Genomic DNA, 22,638 nt, shown 5'->3' on the forward strand with positions numbered 1-22,638 from the left:
CATGACAAAGTATTACATGGGAGACACCTTCTCTGGAGACTGCTGCTGTAAGAAATCAATAAACCTTTGTGAAGCAGCAACATTCAGTTTTAGATGCTGATAATTTGAATGCTGTTAGGCATAGATAGATGTGTATCAGTGGTTCTCAAAGACCTGAATTCAATACAGAAAGCTTTTCCCTCATCAGGCTTGTTGGATTTGTTTGAAACACTAAAGGAGAAAAGCCATTAAGTCAGATTCCCAAGTGTTTTTCTCAGGGACTTTTCCTTCCAAACCCGTGAATCACTAGCAGCATCTAGTGGCTGCAATAAATCAAACAGATTTTCAGGTTGACTGTGGCATGAAATACAGCCAAATCAGTTCTAAATTAATTCTTTTAGCTTATTTACATGACTACCTTGAATTACAGCAACACCAGTGTTGGAGAGATTCTCTCAGATACTCATGTATTACTGTAAGCCAAGGAACTCCTGCCTGCATCAATCTGGATTCATCCCCAAGGACAAAACAGGTAAGACTCTGCTATCATCACAGCCTCTGCTACAGTGATCTGAGCATGGCAGCAGGAACCTACATTTCCACAACGCTGCAGAGCACCAGGAAGTTGCCAGAAGCAGCATACCAAGTTCACATGGCATGCAGGTGCATAACCTGGGAGACGTGCTCACAGAACCTAAGAATAACTTTACACAGCAAGAGAGTACTACAAGCTGCTACACCAGGTCAGAGAGAGGAACAGAACAAAAGTCAGATGAACTGAAGATCAGTTCCTCCCACCTGCTGCTGTTCTGACAGCCTCTCAAAGGGCAGAATGCAAGGTACAGCTGGGACAACTACAAAATATAAAATAGGTTACAATAAAAAAAGAGATGAAGACAGAAATCTCCATGAATTCCCAGCTACTGTAGCAACTGCTTTTTACTGTCAAGGAAAAGAAACTAAAACAAACAGAACATACAGATACTTTTATTGCTCACCTTTTATACAACAGCACACCTTCAGCCATTTTCTTTCACAGCTTTTTGACAATGTTTATGTACACAAAAAACCCAGCAAGAAGCATTATGTGGCTTTCAGTAAAGAAAAAAACCCAAACATTAGAACACCAAACTCAGCCAGGTTTTGTTTTCTGCAGCAATAATAAAAGGGCTTCCTCCAGGCAGGAACTAATCTTCCCAGGCCGTAGTGCATTTCTTTAAAAAGACAACCCCCAAAACAAATTGCCCTAGATTTGCTGAGCCAGTGGAATTGAACTTGTAAATAAAATAAACTTCAGTTTGTCATTTCTTCTAGCTGATTTCAAGTAAAAATTAGGTTTGGAGGAGGAGCAACTTGTTTTGGATGGATGCAGGTCAGTTTGAATTGCTACACCTAACTACAGGCCTACACACACTATCGTTCACAATTTAGCTTAGTTTGAAATGATCTTTGCAGATTTTGGCGGTGGTCAGTCTTCATTGTTGAGCAGGTGGGAAAAGGTGGTTTAGCAGGAGATAAGGCTACTGAACATGGCATCCACAGTAGAGCTCAGATAATACAAAACCCCGTTTGTCAGAGTTCCCTGTGCGCACACACACGCACTGTAACAGCATCGTGACTGAAACAAGAGGTCAGCGAGAAAAAAAGCAACACTCCAGACTGGTTTAGAACATGTAACTCAACAATGATTTGGGGGAAAAATGCAGAAGTTCTAGTGTGTACTATAACAGACAAATTTGTCAGGTCTTGGTATTTCTCCAAATCAAAATAGAAGGCAAACACAGCAGGCATATTTAGAACAAAAGTGTTTTGAGCAGAGGGAACCAGTCCAACGTCCAAAAAGCATGGCTATTAATTGATGTTTAGGGTGCAGGGGGTAGTGACAATGTCTTTCATTCAGACAGGCAGAGGTGGGTGGGGAGGTCTACACAAAATTGTGCTTTGCTCTATGCAAAACATCCCACCCAAAGAGATTCTACCTGCTGTGTACAAACCTGTACTAATTCAAGCAGCATTTAAGTCAGGCCTCTGAAACCAGGTTTCTATTATGTGAGCTCTGCTGAAGTGTAAATTTTTAGCAGCCTCAGCTGGTGAAGTGTCTTCCTTGTCCAAAGCCAGATTGATTATACTGATAACCTCCATGCTGGAAGTGCTGCTCAAACTGCCCTCCTTGATTAAAGTTCTGTCCACCTCTGCCCCCCCAGCCGCCTCCTTGACCTCCTCGGCCACCGCGCCCGCCACGGCCGCCCCTCCCTCCTCCACGGCCACCCCCTCGGTCACTGTGGGACCCGCCATCTTGGTATCTGTTGTCTTGCTGGTAACCACCACCACCACCACCCCCCTGGTAGCCACTTCCAGAATAAGAAGATGACTGGTAGCCACCATAGCCTCCTCCTTGGTAGCCACCACCACCATGGTAGCCACCTGTTTGAAAACCTGCATCTCTGTAGTTGCTCTCCCTGTAGCCGCCATCCTGGTAGCCACCACTTCCGCCATCTGTCCAGCCTCCTTGAAACTTGTTTCCTCTTCCTCCTCCTCGGCCACCATGATCATAACCACCACGTCCTCCTCGTCCCCCTCGATCATGGCTCCCTTGTTCGTGACCTCCTCGCCCTCCGTACGATGACTCGTAGCCTCCTCTTCCTCCTCGGTCGTGACCCCCGTGGTCGTAACCTCCCCGCCCTCCGTAGGAAGAGTCGTAGCCACCTCTGCCTCCTCTGCCACCGCCTTGCTGTGAGCCACCCTCTGGTCTTTTCTGCCACGGTGGCATCTCAGGAGGTGGAGGTTCTATTTCATTGGGCCTTCCTCCTCTGTCAGGCACTCTGCCCATTAGCACCTGCAAAGGGAAAGGGAAAACTGCCATAGGAGTTGTGACACCTCACACAAGAGTCACATCTACTGAGACACGCCACAGGCAGCACCCACTCCAAGGTTTTTACATCCAGGCAAATTTTGTGTTTGAATCTGACAGCCCTCTGAAGGACTGCTAACAAGACAAGTCAAACAGCAGGCACATCACCATGGGCAGCACCAACACAGTCTTTCATTTAACTCTTCATTAATGCAGGGTGCTAAACTCAAATAAGCACAAGTACAGTGTAACACACTCTCTCTCCTAACTAGTGCTCTGAGTTCCTGCAGAAGCCATTGACTTGCTAAATAAGGGGCAAAAAATTCTATTTTTCAGTGAGGATATGGAGAAACTTAACAACAGACAGGTGTGAGACAACAAGACTCTAGAGGTCTTTACCTGTCTAAGGATGGTGTGACCTTAAAAATTTAGCAAGGCAAAATGGGACAGGACATTTGTACTGCTTGAAGTTTTGAAGAAATATAACAAAGGAGCTTCAATGGAAGTAGGCCACTTTGCTATTTTATGCTACTGTTTTGGAAAACATTTAATATTGATAATGGACATAAGTTAACAGATTATACATCAGCAGCAGGGCAGTACTGCAGACATACAGTCTGATGATAGGGTCAACCTGTCTTACTACATAATTTCTTTCACACCAACAACACTAAAAAGGTGCAGAAATTATTAGGGTTGGATGGGCTGTGGCCAAATCACCACACCACTGTTCCCTCCTAAATTAATTAGAACTTTACCAGAGGTACAGTTGGTACTCAAAAGGTAGAAGAGCATGCACCTACTCCCACAATTGTAAAGCACCAAGTATGCTGCTGTACATAGCTACTGAGCTGCAAGTTCAGCACATAGATTTTTTTTGAGCCTATTACTCTTGTAAAATCATAATTTTTGAAACAAGGGAAGTTGTTTAGTCTAAGTCATGTTTCTCCTATGTCATTATTAGAACTATACACTTGATTGTAATCTATTTGTGTACCCAGGGCAGTTTAATTTGTGGGATCCTTCCCTTGTGATCTTAGTACATTCTATTAACACAGACCAGAAACAGAGTTACTATGTAGATGTTATTTTAGACATGGTGGCAGAATCAGGCAGCAGTGGAGTAATGGCTTTTGTAATTCTGGCTAGACAGAGCAGGTCTACTCCCACTGTAAGCAATCCAAGGTATTTCAGCAATTTTTACTGCCCCAAAGAAGGGACACTGAGAACCTCAAAAGCTGAAACTGCACTATCCATAGTCTACTGATGCATTATCTGCAATACGTAAACACCAAGTTTCTTATCCTTTATTTCCAAATTCCACTTACAATCCTGAAAAAAAAATAGGATTTATTACCACATTCAAGTTACTTAAATATTCCTAAAAGAACAAGACATTTGTCCCCAAAGGTACCTTATTAATGGCACATGCAGTCTTCTCTCGGATGGATCCACTGCTTGTTCTCATAATCTTGGACAGATCCTGCCGAGCTGCCAAGAGATTTGCAATTGATATAGTGCACTTAGTAGATAAGAGGGCACGTTTTGGCTGGTAGACTTTAGCCAGTTTTTCTGTTTGACTCTGTTGGAGCAAAGAAAAATAAAACTCACTCAGTTAAAACAATGGGACATCTCATGAAAAGAATTAAATCAGCACTGAATAACAGGCCACTACTGCAAATAAAACAAAAAGTTAATATAAAATCAGTGATAACCACTTTATAACTGAGGATTACTTCAATCAAACTAGCATTTGTCACATTAATTTCTTAAGTAAATAGGAAACACAATTCTGACTGAAATGCCAAGACACCAACGAGCTGACAATTTCAACATACACATCAGACTGTATTACTTCCAGGCAAACACAGAACAGAAGTGTGCCATATAGTTACATGAATTACTACTAAAATCCAGAAGCCACTGAAAGTGAAACACATTTGTGTTTAGCCTCCAGACCCCATTTGTGCCTTCACCCTGACCTGCACCCATTCCAGCTGGGCCAGCATCACCCCATCTCCAGCAGTTATCAGCAGAAAAAGGTCCTGTTACCTCATTTCACCCTACATTCCTGTCAGCTTTGTCACAAAGACAAGGCACCAAGAGGGCCTGGCAGAGCTAGAAATGAGATCCTACACTCAACTTAGCCAGAGTGGTTAATGCTGAAAGGCAGTAGAGGAAGAGACATTACATACAAGGCATTCTTGAACACCTCAAAAGTTTTCCAGCTGAGACACAGGACAAATCTGTGCTACCACACACGAGTTACTACACAAGTTACAGCGCTCTTCAGTCATCAACAGAGTGTAGTGTGTGATGCAGTCAGGAGATGCAGACTGCCATCTGAATGCAGATGATGGCAGTGGGAACAGGCAAACCAGGTTTTCCAACATATATTAACAGTGCAAAAACTTAGAAGCACATTTTAAAATCCTAAAAAATCTTGTTTTCCATCCAAAGGCAGAAAACTGGGATATAGACCTGGCTAAAGGTAGGAGAAGCAAAAGTATTCGCCAGTGTGTTTTTCTAGTACTTGTGTGTTTTTCCCTGGTAAGTTTGACTGAGCTCTGAGCACAAGATTTTGGTCCTATGATACTGTTTTAGGTGAAAATTGAAATTTTAAGTTAAAAGAAATCCCTAATAGTGGACTGCAAGGGTTTTTTCCCTGGTGTTTCCACTATCTGGAGAAGTGGCTATTTAGTCATATGATTATATTCTGATACTTTTCAAATAAAAATAAAATTATCATATTTCTAAAACTTACTGTTAAAACAAACTCTTTTGTGTGTCTGGAATACTACAGCAACATTCTCCAAATTTGTATTGTTGTGCTTCAAAAAAAAATTTGCATTTTAACATATATAAATGCATATACACAATTTGTGGGTTTTGTGAAAATATTTTAACTAGTCAAGTTCAAAAGTATCTGATAATTCCTAGGAAAAAACACAAAACCACATGGATAAAGATGCCAAAGCTGTAACACAATTAGAAATCCCTCTTGTAAAAACATAATTCACCCTTTTGCTCATTTTTATTCACTTTTACTATTTAAATACTATTAAAGTATTTAAACTATCAGATAGTTCTTCAGTCATCTACTAAAAAGCCTGAAGAAAGAGTACACCATTAGAAGCCCTACTCAGATGATGAAACAAAATGGGACAGAGAGGTCACAGTTTATTATTAAAGTATAGCTGCTTTTTGAAAAAGCATTTATGAAGAAAAAACACTCAATGATTCTATGTGTCACAGTTTAGCACTAGTAACTGTCTCAAGCACTGTCAGCAGTATACTTAACACCATGTTAGCACATCTGGTTTAGTCCTGGAAAATAAATTATATGTACTATTTTTTAAAACCTTGTAATTTCTGTCTGAGACATAGGGAAATCCTGTAATTATTCCTAAAAGCAGAATATGTATCATGTACTCAAGGGAGAACAGATCTCATGTCACAGCCACTTGCACAGTTCAAAGACAAAAGAAGCACATAAAGCATTACTCTGTCTATAAGGTAAGAACAAGTAGTGACTTAGCAGCTTTTCTCATCTGCATCTGTGGAGTTGTGACTGCAGACACACTTAGAGTTAAGGAAATCTGACTGCTCTGGACAGCACAAAGTAAGATAAGGGATGGTCAACAGGAAGGTGCTTTTCTACCATCACACAAGACACAGTACTTAATGGTTCACATTATGGTACTCTGAACATGGTTGGATCAGTAATCTCTACTTTTTCCAGTGGCTTTGGTGTGTGGCAACACACAGTCTGACTTCTCATTTTACAGACTGATTTAAAATCCAAGAGTTTTAAGTAAAATATTTTTACTCCTCTTCCATTGTCATAAATCTCTTTAGAAAATCAAAACAAAGCCAGACAACTCCCGTGATTGTTTCTAGCTCATGAAGGACAAAACAATGATGCAGTTTTCCAGAGATACTTATAATAAAGTGTTACCATCAACTAGGACTTCACAGCAAGTCTGTACCTTAGCTCTGTCTGACCAGCCGAAGGATTGCACAGTAACATCCAAACGTTTGACTAACAGTTTTCTTCGGACTTCGTATTCGTTGGCTATGGCTTGATTAATTGCTTCAATTTTTTCCTGAAACAAAAATTTGCAAACAATCTATAGATTAAAGTGTTTCTACTTCATAAACTATGTGGATGGAAGAGAGTTTAACACAGATAATATGCATGGCTTAAGATTGCAATTATCTACCTTGTCAAATGGACTCACAGCCAAGCTGTGCCTGCTGATGTTATTTTCCTGAAGCTTCCATGGCTCATGTTCAGCCTTCTACCATTTCTAACAGCACAAAAACTGCACACACTGCTGAGGCACTTCTCAACATCCATCAGGACAGAGAAACAAAGGTGAGAAGATACTACAGGCAACAAGCTGAAGCAAGGGTATACGTAACTTCTAAGAAACAGGATGTTCGTGCCTTCTTAAAAAGTAGAAAGCTTAAGGATAAAGATAGAGCAAAGATAAAGGACTGAAAGTAAGTACAGTACTGCAAGAGGATCTTGATTAAAGCACAGTCGGCATACAGGCAAAACAACAAAGTGCTCTACAGGAAAAGATCATCATGAGAAACAGCTAGTAGCACACAGTGTTTAGTTAGAGCAGCAGGTGAGATATGCACCATTACAGCATATTTATATTGATGTGCATTTAAAGAGGCCTGGCTGGAGGGAGGGCAGCAGCGCCTACTTTCAGTCTCAACAATACAAGCACTGAAGGAAGCAGGCTGCTGGGGGAAGATTCACCACTTAAGTGCTTCAGATTTAAGTTAGACAGACAAGAGAGACCTGAAGCCTTGCAGCAGCAGCCATAGCTGTGAGCTTGGTGAAGCAGCAGTGACTAACCCAGGCACCAGGCTCCTAGCACAGCAGGTGACAAATCCCAGCTGGAGAAGATCACAGCTCTGCAGCCTAGGTGTATAATGTCTTTCCCAGCCCCTACCTGCATACTCACTGCCTCTTGGAGAAGCTGTGAAGGAAGCAGACTACTCCAAGTGACAAAAAGAGGGGGACATTATGAACAGACCCACAGCTTAGCTAAAAGGAAGCCCCAGAAGCAGACATGCCACCATCTCAGCAGGACGAGGACACACAGACAGGGCTGGTAAAGGGCAGAAGAGGAAGGCTTAAGCTACTGCACAAGCATGCTGGTCAGTACCACCACTGCAGGTCTCTCATTTTGGAAAGGTTTAACCTGCACCTGGACCTAGAGATTCATGAGTCTAAGATCTTATCAGCTGCTGTACATTTAGTGCACCAACATTTACATTATACTGCAAGAAATTATCTTCTCATATTCAGAAAGAGAAAAAATCATTTTGCAACACACAGGATCAATACTTTGTACACTTGAAAAGGGGAAATGGGCTTTAATACCTGCAACTACTCACCCAGTGAGCTGGTCCCAGTTGTTTCTTTAATAAAGGTTTTCCAACATGATTAGGTGGAACCTTTGCTAGAGTTTCCTTCAGCTGTTAGGAGACATGTAAAAATATAAGCTTTGGCAAAAAAATTAGTTTAAGATTCAAATTAAAGGAGAGGACTGTTGGACAGTGAAAGGCATGACACAGCAACCCCCAATATCAAGTTATTTTCTCTGGAACAAAGAGCCAAGCATACTTCTTCTGGAAAGTAACTGTTTTTAGATTTCTGGTAGTCTCAGCTATAATTATTTAAAAATTAAGAGAAGGGACTGTATAATAGATCAGCAGTAAAAACAAAGACACCATGAGGTACTGCTACTCTTTAAGCCATAAGGATTATTATATAAACATCATCTCTTTAATCCAGAAAAGAACCCACATTTGTATCAAAAAGCTTATTTTAAGATTATGTAAAATGTAAAATGATACAAAGAAAGACCCCTCTTTACAATCAAAAGGAGAAAAATCTTTAGTATGAAATTTTAACTATCTTGCATTTCAGGAGTTTGGGTACAAATTATCTATCTCATCTCAAAATTTCTAAGGACTTCAAGGGGGAAGTCATGGAGTGGCAGTGACAAACTTCCAAAGCAGTTTGGGAAAAAACCACCAACCTGTTCATTCCAGCAATGTGATCTAACACATTCAGTGACCTGGTTTTCCAATGATACTGAGCCAAATTTATTCAAGATTTTAAACCTAAGTGCTTTCAAATAGCACTGTTTTGGGGAGCTTTGTAATCACAGAATATTCTGCACTGGAAGGGACCCATATCTGTTCTTTAAAGTTAGGGAACAGCAGAAGACAACCCTTATCTGCTGTTCTGCTCTCCCCTATCCTGCAAATTAAGTCACTAAAAGTGATTTAAAAGCTTTCTGTCCCCAACCATTGGTCTGTGCATTGGACAGTCTACTCAATTTAATTTCTCTGATTTATAAAAGTTACTCAGAAGTAAATTTATTTTTAAAAAATCACAAAATCCTGGAGAACACACACATGCAAGGAATAAAAATAAATGGAATCACAAGAAATTATGAAGTCTTAGGGAGAAGGTGTTAAGTTTTACTTTTGCTACACCACCTTTTAACCAAAACATCTTTAAACATTAGGTTCCCATACAAATTTGTTTAGGTGTATTTCTTGAAAAACATTTCTGTTTAACATCCTTCCTGAGGCCTAAGATTAGCATTTTCTATATCTTCTGCAACAAGTGATGCATCAAAACCTAGACCAGTCACCCTGAAAAGTGAGGATAGCAACGGTCCCTGACCTCATGCCTTGGCACGGAAAAAGCTTTCAAAATAATTTTCAGAATTTCAGAATATGCAGTAAAACACATGTACTCTACTTCACAATTCAAACACTGGAATTTCACAAGAGACAAATCTCACCCAGGTAGCAGAACTATTTTCCATCAAAACAACAACATCATAAATATTCAAACTTTTCTTCCTTTGGATCTTACTTTTTTTTCAATTCCGCTGAAGAACTGGAACATCGTTATGTTGGCGGGAGGCTTGGACATGCCTAAAGCAATGCAGATGCCTTTCAGCTCCTGAAAGACTTCACTGCCACCCCCTTCCTGGGCTTTTTTAGGAGGGGCATTCACACACAGCATTCTGGCAGCTTCCAGTTCTGAGATGAGGTATGCTGGGGTAAGAAAAATTAGATTTGACAATCAGATATTAAAGAGTTATTTTAGAGCCAGTGAAAACTCAAGTGCTTACAACCAACACATGTGCAAATTGACTGTTTTAGATAGAAGGAAGGATAGAAATTTTGTATCTACAAAATTTCTTGTATCTTCAAGATATCTTGTATCTTAAATTTTCTTGTATCTTCAAGGGCACTCATATTTACAATTACTGAGTTCGGTGCTAGAAACACAACAAACAGAGGACAGGTTTAGTTCAACCAATTAAAGGCTGGAAAAAATCCCTATGATTCCAGCAAGTATTAATCCCAAAGTTCAACAGAGCACAGCTCTTTTCCTTCAGGTTTTGCCCAGCAAAGACAGGAAATTAGGAACATGGAAACAAGCAGGATGAGGGACTGAGATGTGTATTTTAGGGAAGACAAGCAAGCACTTCTTGAGGCTCTAGGAAACAAGCAAGGTAACGAGTAGAGAGAAGTGAAATGTCAGATGAATCTCCTCTACTTCTCCAAAATGTGGAGTGGAAGAATAATCCCACTGAGAAGTACTGTTGAGAATTCATGTTTACAATAACTTCAGAAAGGAAGGCTGTAATGATGAAATAGAAGCTAGAATGGCTGAAATTTTCTTCAATATCAGAACTGTAAGAGCCTACCATTACATTGTAACTCCATTGAACAAAAAGAGAAAAATAAAAATTACAATTTCTGAACACAGTATATACCCAGAATTTCAACATCAGATGTCATTTACAGTGATATAAATTTACAATTATATAAACAGCCTTTGTTTGCAGGTGTCAAAACTTTAAGGTTTGAATTTTAAAAAAAGCACAAGTTTAACAATACTTTTCTCATTAATCATAGTGAGTGACCATAGCAATAATATACATAAACACTTCTAAAAATAAGAAAAACTGATACTGCAGACACACTTGTGAGCAGGGAAGTAAACCCACAGATACACAAAAGAAGCTTATTATTTGTAAAACTGGGACAGATAAAAAGATTAAGAAAAGAACACAGCATTTTAATGATCACTAGAATGTCATCTGCTAAAGATACAGAATACCTTATAAATAAAAAAACTCTTAAAATACATAAAACAGTGAAGTATCCTTTGTAAGTTCTTTCAGCAACACTTTATACAGGTTTTTCTTAATTGAGCTTTCAATTATTTACACTCTTTTCAGGCCTACTGAAAAAGAAACTAGCAGGAGAATTTTGTCTCAAAAATTTAGAGATCATATTTAAGCTATCTTCAACCTCCCCTAACAAGGACAGAAATTTTAAAGTCTATCACAAAGATGAATGTTCTTCAGATAGCCATTCTTTTTTTCCACAACTTTTCTGAACCAGCCTGAAACTCTTGTACTTTCTGTTTTGCAGATGCTAGTGCCTAACATTGTATTCTAGTGATGCTGCATATTAGGACAATCAATCCTAATTACTTGGGTTTGTTTGGTGCTTTCATCTCCCAGCAATACTGCTACATCTTCCAAGTGACAAACTGTGCTGCATTTCATTAAAATGTAAAATACCCTGGCATTTCACTACAGGGTTATCCTGTTTCTCCTGAAAAAAAACTAGTTTTATGGCTCACATGCAAGAGGATACCTAATAAGTTCACTTAACACAGCTACAGAAAGCTATGCCGCTATGGTGGTACACAAAAAAGGAATTTGGCACTACTGCAATTTCACATTTGACAGTAAACACAGCATTCCTGCCAGATGGGATACCAGAGTTCAGCTCCTGAACACGGCCTTATATTACCAAAATGTACATCCCAAAGGACTTCTGGGATAAACTGTGTGTCACAGACAAGCCAAATTTATTGAACGGCTTGGCTTACAGAAAACAAGCTGAAGAGAAGATTGTTTGAGCTACAAACTATTCCAATGAAACAACTACCTCACTTCATCTGACATTTATAAACATACTATAAGAAATACTCAGATTAAACCTAATCATCTTTCTCCTATTGCTGAAATACAGGAATCCACTCTGTAAATAATTTCTTGTATCTCAGAAGAAGGCAGAACTAAATTTCTGTTTTGAAAAGTTAAAAGACCCAGCAGCAACTGAGGAAGCAAATAAAACATTACCTCATCTTGATTTTAAAATTAGGTTAAAATTAGCACTACAGTTTCTAACTCAAGCTGATTTTTTTTATTGTAATGTGAATTAATATCACACACCTTTTACAAATTCAAGTAATATTTCTTCTCCTCTAACATTCATAAGGAGAAAAAAAACAATTCAGCTATTGAGATCTGATGAGTGGAAAAGGAAAGACATCACCATTGCTAATGTTGCTTTCTGCTGATTGAAAGGAAATTAACAGTGAAGCTATTTACTAAGGATGTTGATCAAAAGAACTGGGAGCTGGGATAAAACATTCTCTCCTTCATAACAATTCCAACTGCTGTCAGTGTAGGAAAATGCAAGTTTTGTTGCACCTTGCAAGTCATCACACTGGGAGCCTCTAAAATTATGATCCATCTGATGTTAGTGGTCATTTTTACAACCATGCTAAGTAGAGTTCAGTGGCTAAACTCTGGCAGAAGTCTTCAAATAACTCCTTCTTTATTGTGCCTTCTAAGAAGTGATAGGACAGCCTTTTTGCTCATGAATATCAAAAAGGTTAACATTCAAAGTATTTTCCCTCATATACTGGGTACATATTGACTGGTAAACCCACAAGTATAATACTCTGATGCTGTAAATTACCTAAAAATATGCATTATTTTTACTGTATCTACAGTGCAGTACATTGTGGTAAAGAAACCAGTACCTCATTAAGTGTAAGAAACAATACTATAAATCTTGCAGAAAATCAGGTTTGCTTGCGAGCACCCTTTTAACTTACTAAGCAGCAAGAGACAGTTCTTTTGATTATGAAGGCGTTTTGTCACATCTCCTGATGTTAATGATGCATATGGACAGTTCATTTCAGACAGCAGCCCACTCATTTCAAGCTGAAATTCTTCTGCTTCATTTGGACCTTAAAAAGAAAATAATAATAATTCACTCACTGCTAATATATAGGGGGTATGATTAGAATGAATTAGCTATTTAAAAAAAAATATTTTGCTCAAGTTGCTATTTAACATTAAGACCCATTTTTAATGGAGGCCAAGTGCATTTGCTGGATTCCTCCAAGACACAGCACAACCTGTTTGGATCCATGATATGCTCCATTAATATAAAATTATGTTTCACTGACAGCTTTTCCAAGCTACAACAGACACTGGCAACTTCTATAATGAAAGGGGACATTAAAAACTATTGTGAATAATAAATGTGGCTTATGAGTTCTCACTTTTTTCTATTCTTTCTCCCTGTAAGCTCACATTTGTCAACTGATTTTATTTCATATTGATACCCTTTAAAAATAAGGAAGTCACATAAACCAAACTTTTGACTGATATTTCTGTCAAAAATTAATGAAACTTATCAGAATCTGTTAGGTAAAAAAGGCAGTGATGAGAAATAACATTTTTTTATCTTTTGGAAAGAGACTTCACCCCCAAATGTCTGTTATTCCTAAATCAAAGACATACAAAATGAAGGTAGGACTTCATGGTACTCCAGCTAACATGTTTCTGTCACTGTGTTTAAAGTACTTGAGATAGGTGTTTGAAGACTTCTGGATTGTATCTTTACATAAAACAAAACATAGGAACCTTGTACTACTAGAAGGGGTGAGATACTGTATTGTTACAGAGAAAGAATAGGAAATACACTCAAAGAAGAAAGAATGAATATGTCAAAAACAGAGAGAAAGGAAAGTAACAGATGTTGAGGTAAAAGGCAGCAACCTTTGGCCACTGAGTAAATACAAAGTTAAGCTCATAAAGGCATTATGAGTTAATATATTAGATATTCAGGAATGTGGGTTATCACACCAATTTAATAATTTAAGCTGTAGATTGTCATGACTAACTAACCAAAATTAACTTTTTTTTTCTGAAAGCTATGGTTTTATTCCTCTACCAAAATGAAAACCAATCATTTTCAGGCTCCTTCTCAAAAACTCATAGCAAGCACAGACTTAAGGGAACTAACAGTAAAACGAAGATATGGTTACTGTAGTCACAAGAACATTACCTTGAACAGTAGTATACTGACATCAAAATTACAAATAGAAGCATTGAAATAAAAGTATTCTCACAATCTAGTAAAAACCCCACTAGCATTAATGCTTCCCTAAATCCATCAAAGAACTTTAAAAAACAATATGGTTGAAAAATTAACAGAAAAAGCTGATTTCAGAAGAAAGACTCTTTGATCACCACTATTATTTCAACCTCTGCTGGCTGTTCATCAGGCAAACTTGAGGTGGAAAATGTCCAAAATCTGGCAGTGTGCAGACAACACTCTCTGGTACAAGAGATATGGCCAGCCCTAATCTCTGTGGCCTGCAGGAACACACACTAAGTGCATGTTTGTGTGGAGTTATGACTACTTACTGTTGGTTGCCTGCACGTTCTCCTCCAGTTTACAGAAGAGCCGTAACTCAGACACCAGCCAAGCGCAGAGTTTGGTGAATTCAGGGGAGCTGGCTCCATGGGAGACCGCCTGAGCCAGCGCGCCGTCGTCTAACAAGGGACCTTTGTAACTGAGAGGGAAAACAAAAGCACAGTTTATTCATCTCTGCTGGGACCAGTGTCCTTGGACAGATTTATTTTATGCTGGATACATACTGAGAGCGACAACCACAACACATCTGCAGTGCTGATCTCATGGAATGGTGATTCCTGGACTGAACTGTAGCAAGAACCACACTGAAAACATCAGAGCAAACTCAGAACTTGTGTGCACCTTAACTTACCATCACAGAGACTGTGTCACAAAATATCATCATCAAAGGTTTCCTCCCGGAGAATGTTACCATGTACAGTGGCAACTGCTCTGCCTACACCTCCCGAAGATGTTACTGACAACAGACCTATCCCGGGCAACTGCAGTCCCAAGGAATCCTTCCTGAGCTCTCCATGTGGGATAATTACTGCTGAACAAGTGCATCTTTTCTGTCACTTCCTATCATGTATGAAAGGGCTCCTTACAAAACAAAGCCTTTGATAGAAATATTACAAAAGTGATCTGCATAAAAATATCATCTCTTGAAAAACCAACCTCCCTAAATATACACAAGAAAAATTAATGGTTCTTTAGATAAGCAAAATAAGCCAAAAATCAGACCTAATGTAAGAAAACATGAGTTTATAGATGAGATCTTAGAAAACACAGCTTTCAGGACATCTGTGTACTGATAATCTCTCAGAGGGAGAGTGAAGAGTAGGGAGAAGGCTGCCTTATCAACCAGGTAGAAACACAAGTCAGAGTTTACCTCAGTATTTTAGGAAAAACATGTATAATATTATTTTGATATACTGCCCCCAAAAGAGACAGACATCCAAGAGTGCTCATAACCAAATGAAATCTCTCTTGGGAACTTCCAGATAAAGTCACCCATCACGTCACAACAATCCAACAAGTCCAGCAACTCTTGGCAAACCTCAGCAATAAAAAAGCATCTCAAAATGAAATGTAACTTTCCTCACTCTGTTCCTGTGCTTAATACCACACACAAAGGATTTGGCCTTCACTCTAGTGGCCTGTTACTTCAGCCAAGGAAGATGAAGAAGCCACACTCAAAAATAACTTTTACCTCACAGAGCAGCTTGATGGTGCCACAGTTAATCTACTGGCAGCAGGTGGGAAGCTGTAATCTCATGTATTACAGCCCTACTGCATGACCACAGTAGGCTGGATGCTTCCAGAGGATAATCAGAGCAAGCTCCAGTCCCACCCCACAGACGTCTCAGGCCTACGTGTGTAGGTCTGGGAACATCTGGGGCTCAGAACAGAAGCATCATCCAGTTATAGGTCAAAGTAGAAAGGAAGCAATGGCAAGCCTTTTGTTTTGGCAGGACTGGGATTTCAGTCCCTGCTCAGATCTTCTAGAGGCATCTTTTCTACAATTTTTCTTTAACAGAGGTAATATCTTGAGCGTGTTATTTCTTAAAATTATGACTTCAGCTACATATCAATCTGGCCAATAATCCAACTTGCAGATTCCTAACTGCAAGCAGCTTTTTCCTTATGTTTCTGCCAATGGCACGTGTTCCAGAGCTATGCTCTCTTGGGTAACATTGTACTATCCCATCTGTTTGCTTTTTCAACAGTTCAGCAAACTGATGCACAAGTCAAGAGGCCACCATCTGAACACCTCGAGCACAACTACAAAAAGAAACAGCTCTCTAACATGTAATGCTATGAGAAAAAAAAGATCAAGTGATATATTAGGAATATCTCCAGTATCTGATGAACAAAAGTAAGTTGAACCATGAAGACCACAGAGCTACTCCCAAAGCAGAAAGCCTCAAACACCCCAGTCTTTCCAGACAGCAAGAATCAGAATTCCTTTAGACACATGCAATAGTTTCCCAGTTGTTACCAATGTTGCCGAGGTCTTGTGTCTTTCATCCTTCAAATTTTTTCTTTTTCACTGTTGTCAATTTTGCTTCATATAACTTACTTGTTCAACTACTTCCACTGTTTGCTTTACCTATTTATGTAATAACAGAAATCAACAATGCTTTCTGTCTATAACTGCACAAATCACAACTCCTTCAAGCCACTAGTATCCTTTTAAACACATGACAGTAAAAAGAAGTCAGTCATTGTGGCAGAGCTGCCTTTTCACATTTCAGTCAGAGAAATAGCTGCTAAGACAGAAGCCTATTTGTCAAGCTTTGCAACTATCACTAACCTAGCCTGGAAATACAATCTTTGCTGGAGCATAATGACTCTAGCCACAAAGTGATTTATGGGAATGGGGCCAATGTCAGTAAATACAGCTGTGTACATGCAACCAGCAGTAGAGGTGAAATAGTAGCTGCCTGTCCTGAGCTCTACAGTTTACAGCCATGGTAGCCTACAGCAGGACGTGTTCTCCACGCTCTCCCTTTCATACCTATGCAACCTATCCTGACTCTGACAAAGTAACAGGTTTACACAGCAAAAGGCTCTTGAGCTATATTACCCTTTAAAAAATGTAAAGAAGAAAAACACTTGCTCATTTGCAATTCTTTTGAAATTCTTTTTACTCTTCCCTCCCCAAAACCAATATGAAGCCTGAAAGTTTTCTTACTGTCTGAGGTATCTCTTTATGCTGTCCCACCCTCAGCTAGGGCCGCTGTGCAGAACAGAGCAGCAAGAGACCATGCGGCATCCCAGAATCAGGGGGTCAGCTCGCACGGAGTAGGGACTCACTGGCCAGGGCCGTGCAGCTGAAAGCCAGCCCGGCTGCCTTGGGGCGCCATCACCACCCGGCTCTGGGGCGGCTCTGACCCAAAGGGGCCGTTCCAGGCGCTGCCCCGAGCCGCGGCCCTCCGGAGCGGGGCGGCCCCGCCTGTGCGAGGCGGACAGCGGCGCTTGTCCGTGCGGGGGCCGCCCTCCGCTCCCGGCCCGCACCCCCAGCCCCGGACTCGTACCCCAGGTCCTCCAGCGACTCCAGCACATCGTTCTCCAGGAGCTCGAACTCCATCCTGCGGCGGGGCACGACGGGTGGACCTGCGCGACACGGCACTCAGCGCTACCGGTACTCGCACTCCCACCGCCCGCCATTCCTCCCTCCTCCCGCCCATCCCGGCCTCGTGGGGGAGACTCAGCTCTCACCCCGTGCCGTGCGGCGAGGCAGCGCTCCCGGTGCCGCAGCTCCTGTCCCCGCGCCGCCCATGCCCGCCCGGCGCCCCGAGCCCCGGCCCCACGCACCGCGCTCGCAGCTGCGCCGCCGACTGCCGGGTTGGCATCTCAGGGCGGGGAGCGCGGCGCCGCAGGCCCCCGGCCTCCCTCTTCACCCGGCTTCTCTAGGGCCGCCCTCCCCGGTGCCTGATGGGCGCCCCCTCCGTCCGCGGCGGTCTCCGCCTATCTGCCGACCGGAGTACCTTTGCTAAAGTGGGACGCGGGTGCGAGACCAGAGAACGGCCGGTTTTTGTGGGAGAGGAGCCCGGGACGAACCAAGGATCTCACGTTTGTGTTCAGGCGCCGGCGCGGGCAGACCCGGAAGCAGGACTCCTCCCTCGCCGCCGCGCAGCCCGCGCAGGAATGTGCTACGGCCAGTGGCGTCGCGGCAACGGGCGGGGCAGGGGTAGAGGACGGGGCGGCGGAAGGGTCAAACCGCGTCAGAGAGCGAGAGTGCGTCCCCACCTGCCAGGACGCCGCGCCACGGCCAGGACCACAAATCCCGGCATGCCTTGCGCGCGACACAGCCTTTCGCCGAGGGCGCCGGGTGCCAAATAAAATCAATAAAATCATAAAATCAATAAATGGAAGCCGTTTCAGTTCAATTGCTAAATGGAATCCGCGGGTCTCGTTTGTCCCTCTGCTCCGTGGCCTGGCGGCGCGGGGTGCAGGAGTGTCCCGGCCGGGCCGTGGCGTTCAGGGGCGCTGAAGGCAGCGCTGCGCGGGCTGAGCCTGCCCGACCACAGAAACTCCTGGAAGCGACGCTGGGTAGGCTTCCTAAAAAAATATTTTAAATTCGGGAGGCAGGGGAGGGATGTAACAGCGTTCACTCTTTCCAGTTGCTCAGCGTGCTCCGAGGTGTGAAAAATGCGTATTGTGTGATTGGCTTCTTGCAAATATTAAAATATTATATGTGTTGTGTTAGAAAGTTATACTGTATTAATTTTCTTAAGTAGTGTGTTAAATATAGTTTTAGGTTATAACATAAGGTTAAAATAGAAACTATGCCATGTAGGATACTTTTTTAAAGAAAGGACTCGCAGTGAGACAGCAGCCACAGGACACCGAAATCTTTCAGAGAAAGAGAATTTATTGCTTCATTATCAGAAGAAATGAACTTCTTCCTGCCTCGCTCATCTCTGAAGACGCCGTCAGGATTAAGAGGAAGAAGTTGACGCTGACCAGACGAAATCCTGTGTTTGAATGGAATTTATGCATCGTGTATGAGATGTATGAATATGCAACAGGCTATTGTTTTTAAGAGTTAATCCTCTGTTAACGTGTGTTCTTTTTTGGGCTTATGCTGTCCAGAAAAAGGTACTCAGATGTCCGTAACTCTTTGTTTCTATTGTCTCGTATTGTCCTAATTCAAATTGTCCAAAATTTTTATTACTCTAATTATATTGTTATTTTTGTAACCATTTCATTACTATTAAACTTTTAAAATTTTAAAAAGAAGTGACTGGCTTTTTTCACAGAGGGAAAGCCGTGCCCGTGGGTGCAGATCCATGCCCAGGAAAGTGAGCTCAGTTGTGCGGCCACAGGGGATGATCCTGCCCGCTCCCTGCAGCCCTGCCAGCCTGCCCAGGACACAGCAGACCCACAGAATGCACATCAGGAAAGCAGGCACAGCTAAAAGGATGTGTTGGGATGGTTACAGCATGCTAGGGAAAGCCAAAACCACTAGTGCCAAAAATGATGCCAGTCTGTCACCAGCAGTGAGCTGATGCTGCAGGAGGGGAGTCCTGTTCTTGGTGAAACTGCCCTTGGCAGGCACAAAGCAGAAAAGCTGCACTCAAAATATGAAGGATCTTGTAGCCTGAAGGTAAAGGAGGATAAAGAGTAGGGATCTTAGGCACCAGTTCTATTACTAAAGACATGTCAGTCTACACATTTGGAGGAAAATTGCCTCCTAAAGACTAAAAGCCTAGTGTCAAAGGAATAATGCAAGCATTCTGCTTTGTGTATTTGCTTCCAGTTGCATAGTGGTTAGTACAGTGTAGCCACAGCCTGCTTCAGTTTTTTAAAACAAAAAGAAATAAAGAGTTCTGGCAAGCTGCTTAATCACTGCTGGGATGGGAGAATGACCTGATTTTCCTTTAGTCCATTCATTTTCGATTCAAAGCATCTCAGGTGTTGTGCTTGGGAGCCTTGCCTGGGTGGACAGTCTAAACTGGAGATCTGGGCAATTGGGATTTTCCTCACAAATTCAACACTGCTGCTTAAAGCTTGTGACCTTTTGCTTGTTTGGTTGACTTGGGGATTCTGTTTGGTTTTTGTTTTGTTGTTTTACTTTTGGAGGTCTTTTATTTTTATGTAATGGTTATGTTCACCTTGCTTGCATTTGTGGAAGTGTACAAATCTGGGCAGTAAGTCCACAGTCTGACCCTGCTCAACTGCTCATGGTCATGATAATGGTTAGCCCTTATTTCTGAATCTTCTTTTATCTTTTCTAAATATAGGGTTTAAAAGCATTCAGAGGAGCAAGCAGTACATGAAATAATTCATTTTGACACATTGACACTGTTCCTGTGTCCACTCCCGAATCTGCACACGTTGAGAAGCAAGGATTTTGTGCTAATTTCATGAGGACATTTGCTGTCATCTTATATTTACTGCTCAGATAAGCATTGGCACAGAAGGGCCATATTCATCTTGGCACCCAGCTGATGACATCTGCCTGCTGAAACAAATAAATGTAATTCTCTCTTGGTTCAGTTGTGCCAACACTGCAGGGTAGGGACAGTTTGGAAGGCATTTTCTCCAGTCTTATCACTCAGTTCCATAACTGCTTTTATGTCCCTTCTGTGCTGTGAGGACCAGCAGTTTCTTGAAAAACACAAGGATTTTGTGGCTGGAGAGAAGAACAGTTGGAGGTGTGATGCTAACCTCGAGCAGGCAGCTACAGTTTTCTCCTGGGGAAAGGGATGAGAGCTTCGCTTTGTCATTGTCTCTTACCAGTCATGATTTTTTCTTTTCCAATCTACATAGGGTTTTTCACCATGCAAATTGTGGAAGCGTGGGAGGTGTGAACAGCCACTGTGCAGCATCCTGGCCCCCCTAGAAGAAATTAATTTTGACACTGGACAGTTTTTGAGTACAAGTGCTTCTTGAACAAAATTATATTGTCTTGAGCAGTTTGCTGTTGCACAGTGAGATGCAGAGCTCTGCAGACAGGTTACTTCTGAAAGCAGCAACCTCTTGGGCTTTTGGCTCAGGGAAGGGCTGTAACTGGGGCAGATTTCCTTAGGTTACACAAGGCTCTGCAGACTTGTCAAGCTGCAGAACTGAGCTCAGCTCCCCTTGGGTTGTTCTCTCCCTGGGGTAGGTTTGTTACACCTACTTCCCTCACTCACAGAGAGCTGGAACACTGGAGTCCAGTGTCCCTCAGGCAGCTGGACTGCAGCATCCTGGCTGGAGCCATACGTGACTCCCTGCACTGTGCCACCACTGGAAAAGCCAGGTACTACTGGTTTCTCCTATGGGAAGAAGCAAACCAGCCCAGACTGCTGCTGTCCTCTTCATGGGACCCCTGTAAACTCCTCCTGGCCCCTTCAGCCCTGGAGGGATGGGGCTGTGTGTGGTGGATATTGGTCAGGTGCTCCCAGGCTGTTAGTAGAGGGTAAGGAAGTTGGCAGCCCATGCATGGCCTGAGATATACTTATTCTGAGAGGTGTGAGGTGCTCCCCTGCTTGGATGCCAGTTGTCATTAAACAAAGACACTTGCTTTCCTGTGTACTTGCCTTTTGTGATTGATTGGTTTTGCTGTTTGAGATGCTGTAAGCTCTGACTGAAGATAAACAACTTCCTCCTGTGCATATTCTCTCACAGCTAATAAAGTTAGGCTGTAGCCCCTCCTTCAGCTTTGCACCAAAAGAACCTGGCACCAATGTGCAGGTGGGTTGTTGGACTTGCCCAGGTCACTGAAGACACACACCCTGATGGTTTAAACCTCACTTCCATAAGAAAGCTAGCCAAAACCAACAACTCTAAGGCAGACTTGGTTTCATTACAGACTAATTATTTTCACATGGTTTACACCACCCCATCTCAGGTTGGCTCTGTGGCTGTCAAAAATCCCATGACAGAGACATGAAATATGAAATCTGTACTTGCAGAACAGCATGAAACACACAAGTGTAGAGTGGTAAAGTGCTGCTAAGCACTTTTGTATCAAAATCAATTTTACTAATTTTCTGAGGATGCTGCAGCCCCTGTGCTGCAGCTAAAAGCCCACTGTCTGCCAGCTGGGTTTGCCAGCTATTGAGGAATGGCAGTTCTGGCTCAGAGCATGCTCTGGTTAGCCCAATGGCCTGCTGGTGGTACTGAAGGAAAGCAGACACCATGAAAGACCAAGAGCAGGACAATGACAAATGACACTTCCCCTACTACTCACCCACCTTCTGACTACTTTCATCTCTCTGGACTTTCTTCAGTCCTTACTGCTGTGCCATGAGGTTCTGCCTGAGAGGATCAGAGAGCAGAGGGTACCAGGGCCAGCTGGCAGGGGCACTGCCCAAGGCTGGTTATTGAGCAGATCCACAGCCTGTGGGTTCTTCTGTTATAGATGGATAATGAGATTATTTGCTCTCACAATTAAAAGATAACTATTGTGTGAATATTAAGAAAAGCTTCGGTGTTGTAGAGTTATGTTATTGTGGTTTAGACGTCCTCTGTTCTCCCCATAGTTCCCTTCCCCCTGTATTGCTGCCATCAGACAGGTGGGGTTGTCTAGGACAGATAAAAAGAAGGCTGCACATGTGTCCCTTGCATGGGGCAGTTGGGAATGGAAAAGCTTGGTGCTTAGGGGGTGTGGCACGGCAACTCCTGACCTCCAATCAAGTTACAAGAAAGCAGTTTCTACTGATAAATGGCATTGGTCCTGTTTCCATTTGCAGAAGTGCTGTTTTCCTGTGTGTTTGTCTGTGTGCCTGGCCACGTGCACACAC

General features: G+C 42.1%; 1 protein-coding gene across 1 annotated transcript; it reads right to left on the minus strand.

The window, feature by feature from the left end:
- Positions 1–950: 950 nt before the first annotated feature.
- On the minus strand, positions 951–17,817 carry FAM98A (family with sequence similarity 98 member A). The gene is made up of 9 exons (XM_059468625.1): positions 17,720–17,817; positions 17,440–17,518; positions 14,410–14,558; positions 12,807–12,941; positions 9,747–9,931; positions 8,249–8,329; positions 6,820–6,936; positions 4,245–4,412; positions 951–2,815 (listed from the first exon to the last, which is right to left on the minus strand). The coding sequence occupies exons 2-9, from the start codon at positions 17,490–17,492 to the stop codon at positions 2,063–2,065; spliced, it is 1,641 nt and encodes a 546-aa protein (XP_059324608.1). The 5' UTR covers positions 17,493–17,518; positions 17,720–17,817; the 3' UTR covers positions 951–2,062.
- Between the last annotated feature and the right edge of the window lie 4,821 nt (positions 17,818–22,638).

The sequence above is a fragment of the Ammospiza nelsoni genome, chromosome 3 (assembly GCF_027579445.1).
Source record: "Ammospiza nelsoni isolate bAmmNel1 chromosome 3, bAmmNel1.pri, whole genome shotgun sequence".
Classification (NCBI taxonomy): domain Eukaryota; kingdom Metazoa; phylum Chordata; class Aves; order Passeriformes; family Passerellidae; genus Ammospiza; species Ammospiza nelsoni.

Bases quoted from the DNA above. Each gene is read 5' to 3' on its own strand.
- FAM98A (XM_059468625.1), bottom strand. From the start codon at position 17,492: ATGGAGTTCGAGCTCCTGGAGAACGATGTGCTGGAGTCGCTGGAGGAC. The intron at 14,559-17,439 runs GTACGAGTCCGG...TTTCCCTCTCAG, and splicing joins GAGTCGCTGGAGGACCTGGG to TTACAAAGGTCCCTTGTTAG. The intron at 9,932-12,806 runs GTAAGTTAAAAG...TTCTTACCCCAG, and splicing joins GAACTGTCTCTTGCTGCTTA to CATACCTCATCTCAGAACTG.